Source organism: Nannospalax galili, unplaced genomic scaffold, assembly GCF_000622305.1.
Source record: "Nannospalax galili isolate Female #2095 unplaced genomic scaffold, S.galili_v1.0 scaffold805, whole genome shotgun sequence".
NCBI lineage: Eukaryota > Metazoa > Chordata > Mammalia > Rodentia > Spalacidae > Nannospalax > Nannospalax galili.
Window position 1 is genome coordinate 1,089,907 of NW_008353486.1, and position 5,765 is coordinate 1,095,671.

Genomic DNA, 5,765 nt, shown 5'->3' on the forward strand with positions numbered 1-5,765 from the left:
GATCCAAAGTAATAAAATTTGAAGCAAAAGGAAGTTGTTGCAACAAACTCTAATGAAATCCAGAGATTAGAGAATACTTTGAAAACTGTTTTTCAAAAAAGTTGGAAAACCTACAAGAAATTGATAAATTCATAGATGCATATGGCCTACCAAAATTAAAGCCAGAAGATGTGATTAATTTAAACTGACCCCTTAAAAGTGATGAGATGGAAGCTAGAATAAAAACTCTCACAAAGAAAAGCTAAGGATCAAAAGGATCCACTGTTGAGTCTATCAAACTTTTAAGGAAGACTTAACGATACTTCTCTAAATGTTCCACAAACGGAAGGAACATTAACAAATTCATTCTATGAAACCAGACCTGTTACCATAACTGCATAAAGCCATAACAGAATAGCTAGCACCAAAAAAAAAAAAAAAGGACAACAAATGCTGGTAAGGATGTGCTGGTAGAAGTGTAACCTATTACAGCTACTATGGAAATCAGTATGGAAGTTTCTCAAAAATTAAAAACAGAACTATCATATGACCCAGCTATATCACTCCTGGGCATATACTCAAAGGACTCTATGTTCTACCACAGAGATAGATAACCGCAGCTTCCTGGGGCATTCACAATAGCAAGGAAATGGAACCAAGCCTAGATATCCATCAACAGATGAATAGATAATAAAAACATAGTGTTTATACACACAATGGAATTTTAGCTATAAAGAAAAATGAAATCATAAAATTTGGAGGAAAATGAATGGATCTGGAAAGTATTATATTAAGCCAAGTAATTAGGAGTCAGAAAAACAAAAATCACATTTTCACTCCTATGTGGATCCTTGCCTTTAGTGTCATATATATATGTGTGTGTGTGTGTTTAGATATATGCAGTGTGAGTACAGGTGTAGGCTATAAAACTAGAAAGGAGACTGCAGGAGGGGAAGGAGGTATTGAGGAAGCCACAGACACACGTGACATGGAAAGGGAATGTCAGGGAGATGGAGGGAAGAGGGGAAGAGAACCAACAAAAACATACCATAATGATTCCTAACAATATGTGTGTTAACTATAGGTCTTAATTTAAAAAAGAAAAAATATCATTTCTGAAGAAATCTCCAAATTAAAGCATTATATATATTTATTATTATCAAGCCTCAGAAGACAAATATGGCCACCTGTCAAAAAACAATCAACTGAAAGCTTCTTGTAAGACAAAATTAAAGACTACCTATCTAAAAATGTATTCTTGGGGCTGGAGAGATAGCTCAGCGGTTAAGAACACCAGTTGTTCTTGCAGAAGACCTGGGTTCGAATCCCAGCACCCACATGGCAGCTAACAACTGTCCATAACTCCAGTCCCAGGGGATCCGACAGCCTCTTCTGTCCTCCGTTGGCATTGCATGACACGGGTGCACTTATCTATATGCAGGCAATACACAGATACACATAAAATAAAAATAATAAATATTTTAAAAAAATAAAAAATAAAAATGTATTCTTATTTTTAAGCTTTTTTACCTTAGGTACTTGCTCCAGATCTGTCCTGGATTTATCTATGAAAAGAAGTAAAAGGGAAATACAATTTTTCACATTTGTTTTCACTTATATTCATAAAATGTATTTTGGCAGATTCAACATTACACTGGGTCCCAACCAGATAACTGCGTAGGTTTTGTCCTTCATCAAGCATTTCTCAGTCTACCTACCATGTAGCAAGCCAAGCAGTGAACAAGACAAATGTTTCGGGTTTGAAGTAATTTTAACTGTTTAGCAACAGTAACAGCTAAATTCATTTCAAGTCTTTTTGATGTTCTTTTCACTCAGTTTTGATCAAATTTAGAATGGTATGCTATGCAGTTTTAGAAAATAAATTACAAAATAGAAATACTGGGTTGTTGTCATCATTTTTTGGTTTGTTTTTGTTTTTGTTTTTCGAGACAGGGTCTTGCCATGTTGCCCAAGCTGGTTTGGAGCTATATAACCCAGGCTAGCCTCAAACTCATAATGCTTCTGCCTCAGCCTCCCAAGTATTGGGATTATAGGAGTGTGCTACTACTAGACATATTGTTTTTATTATTTTAACTATCCACCATTCTATTCTGAATTTCTTATGATCAAGGACTGATCTTTAATACCATACTAATTTTCTTCTCAGCTATCTTTAGCTTGTATTACCTACAAACTAATCTACAAATGAACCCTCTTTGTCTTTATCCCGCCAAACTAATATCAGATGAGGTACCACTTTTTTTTCCAAATCAGTCTTTTCATACTTAAACTCCATCCCTTCCTGTCTCTTCTGTGAGCTTGCTTTATCAATCACCTTACCTCTCTATACCTAATCTCTCCTTCAACTAATTCTTTTATCTCTGCATGTAAATATGCTCAATTCTCTCCCATTTACAAAAAGAAACAAAAATGAAAAGAAAAAAACCTAGAATCAGGCCTGGGTTAAAGCAAAGGCACCACCTCAGAAGCTAGATGGAAGAGAACACCTGTGTTCAGGGCTATACAAATGCCACTCTTGAGTCATTGACTCCGCTCTTCTATCTTTTAAAACCTTATCTCAGGTCTTCAAGTTCATCCCTACTGGTAGTCTACACTTTTTCTTTCTATAATCACTATTCCACTATAAATGTACTCCCTAAGACCTCCTGTCATATCCTAGGAGATTTCTCAGTATGCAAAGAAGTATTCTGACATTGTAAACTAATTCCCACTTCAAGACTCAGGGTTTTGATTTAAGGTAGAATTCTTTCCTCCTTGATTTTCCTATCTCTCTGACCACTTTTTCAGTCTCCTTCACAGGATCTTGTTTTTTGTCTGCCCTTAAATGTGGCAGTTTTCATAGGGTTCTATCACCAGTCATTTACTTTTTACTACTCACATCCTGAGAGATCCCATTTACACCCTTAGATTCAACTACCACACCACCACTGTCTAGCAAACTGTCTCTGATAACAACCACTATAACATTTCAGCCTATACTTCTATTTCCTGAGCTCCAGGATGCTAACCAGGTGTGTCCTTCATTGCAAATCAGCAACTAAACTGGCCTCCACCTCTTCCAGAATTCTTCCTGCCTCTTTCACTGAATTGCACTTCTCACCTACACAGCTGCCCAAGCAAGAAACATAGGAGTTATCATTGAATCAACTTATGCCATTGCCAAACACTGATGGCCATCAAAAACCTGTGCCTAGGCCACTAAGCTATCTGGTTTGAATTTCCTCTCGGTGTCTGCCATAACTGCTACTGGGGCCATACCACTTCTCACTTGCATTACTGCAGTGGCCTCCAATTTTCTCCTTGCCTTCAATCTTACCATATAAAAATTATCAACTGTTTTCACTAGGAAATGTATAATTATAAAGCTGATTGTTCCTGGCTAAAAATATTTTGTAGCTTTACATTGTCTTTAGAAAGAGTAAAATTCCTGAGCATGACATACAAAGTTCTTCATGACCTGACCCCTATCTAAGCCTTAACTTCATCTCTTACTCCCAGCAGAGCTAAGACTTGTACTATATTCTCTCTTGACTCTATGGCTTTGTATAAATTCTTCCCTTTTCTTGAGAATACATAAATATTCAAAAAAAAAAAAACCCTAGTAACTACTAAATACATAAATGTTTCACACTAGCTAATTTAAAACACAGATCATCATCAATGATGGGATGCTTCTAAATCTTAGGAATAAATGTTATGTGTGCATCCTTACCAAGCTGAACTGGCTGTTTAATATACAGCACTGCAATTTCCTTAAATGCAGGATATAATCAGTTCCTTAAAGACTAAGACCATTTCTCACTCACCAAGAAATTAAATACTTGTCACTTGTAAGCTGAATGATTAGAGTATTATCAGAGCCATGATTTTTCTCTAAAAAGATTATAAAGATTATGATTTTCAGCTGTAAAAATTTTTTACTAGAAGTAAAAGTTGGGAACATAGTCAAGTATGCACAAGACCCTGTGTTCAATCCCCAGCACCAGGAAAATAAATAAATACACAAGTTACTAGAATTAAAAATTACAGATATGCTAGGAAACATGGTAATAATGTTAAAAATGTGTTCATTAGTATTTATGCTATGTCTTATTATGTATAAACAACATATATTCATACCATGAATATGTAAAAGAGTCCTGTCAAAGGTATCTTTAGGAGGACAAATATTCTTGCATCTTTCATGAATCTTCTCTCTCTAACAAAAACAATGAAATAACAATTAATGCTATGCGTAAATATGATTATTCAAAGCATCAAAACGTTTCCAAACATAATATCTAAATACACCAAATTAGTTCTATATAACTTGTAATTTGAAGTCACTAGCCTCCAAACTTAAATACAAATAACACTATGAAGAGACGGAGATATAGCTCAGTGATAGACTTGTCAAGCATGTGTAAGGTAGTGCGTTCTATCACTAGCATTAAAATAAATAAAAGTTTTTAATTCTTTTATTTTATGTATGAGTGTTTTGTATTATGTGTATATAAGTGCACCTGTATCATGTAATGCCCTCAGATGCCAGAAGACATCGGGTCCCCTGGAACTGGAGTTACAGGTGGTTGTTAACGGCCATGTGAGTTCTGGGAACCAAACCCAGGTCCTCTGCAAGATAGCTAGTGCTCTTAACCACTGAGCCACCTCTCTAGCCCCCAATAAATAGTTTTTTAAAAAGAAAAAATATCACTATGAAATCTATGAACATCCATGTACTGTAGAGTCATCCTGTCTAATATAATTTCAGTAAAATCTTCATATATGAAATGAAGAGGGAAAGCAACTACAAAATATTATACAACAGAAATCATTCAGAATGACTTTTGAATCAAAGAAGAAAACCTGAAAAACCTATGCATACATAAGAGGAAGAAATTAATAACTGTTACTTTCTCTTTGAGAAGAAAGAAATCCCACTGATTTTGGATTAAATGACCAGTGACAACATTATCTTTTCAGAAACGGCACTAAAAAGACACATGGGAAAGTGGACGATGAGGATAAGAAACTATTTGGCTACTAGTGTTCAGGTTCTAAAAGCAATTCTGTTTTTTTGTTGTTTTCTTTTTTTTATTTTATTTTATGTGTATGAGTGTATTGCCTGCATGTATGTGAGTGCACCTGTGTTGTACAATGCCGCAGAGGTCAGAAGAGGGCTTCAGATTTCCCTGGAACTAGAGTTAAGGACCGCTCGTAGCCACCATGTGGGTGCTGGGAATTGAACCCACACGTCCTCTGCAAGAGCAGGCAGTGCTCTTAACTGCTGAGCCATCTCTGTCACTGACTAATGGACAGTTTTACAAAATGGCTATACCACCCTACATTCCAGCCAGCAATAAATGAGAGTTCCTATTGCTCTGCATCCTTGCCAACATTTGGTTCTGTCAGTGTTCGAGACTTTTGGACTTTTGTTCTACTAACAGATACATAGTAGCAACTGTTTTGTAACCTGTAGGTTCTATATATCAGATACTACACAATATTAATGCCAATAATATAACCATAGCCATCCTATCTCTAAATCACCAAAGCAGTAACATAACCAAATAAAATAAAATCAGCTTTATCTAAATAAATGAAAAAATATTGAAAGCAATTAACAATGAAAAGAAAAATATGTATTGACTGATCTGAAAACAATGTCTCGTGCCTATGGTGCCAGGTACTAGAAGGCTGAGACAGGAAGACCAGTTGAACCTGGGAATTTCAAGCTAGCTTGGGCAGTACAAGGATACATAAATATATAATCATATATATATATA

The 5,765-nt window shown here is 35.6% G+C and overlaps 1 protein-coding gene across 2 annotated transcripts in view; it reads right to left on the reverse strand.

The window, feature by feature from the left end:
- The window catches only part of Vps54 (VPS54 subunit of GARP complex), a 90,157-nt gene that overhangs the window by 68,353 nt on the left and 16,039 nt on the right, over positions 1-5,765 (reverse strand). For both annotated transcript variants that reach the window (XM_008850631.2, XM_008850632.2), the window contains exons 4-5: positions 4,120-4,198; positions 1,510-1,544 (exon numbers count right to left, since the gene is read on the reverse strand). In XM_008850631.2, coding sequence (XP_008848853.1) covers positions 1,510-1,544; positions 4,120-4,198 — 114 coding nt within the window. The remainder of the gene's footprint in view (positions 1-1,509; positions 1,545-4,119; positions 4,199-5,765) is intronic.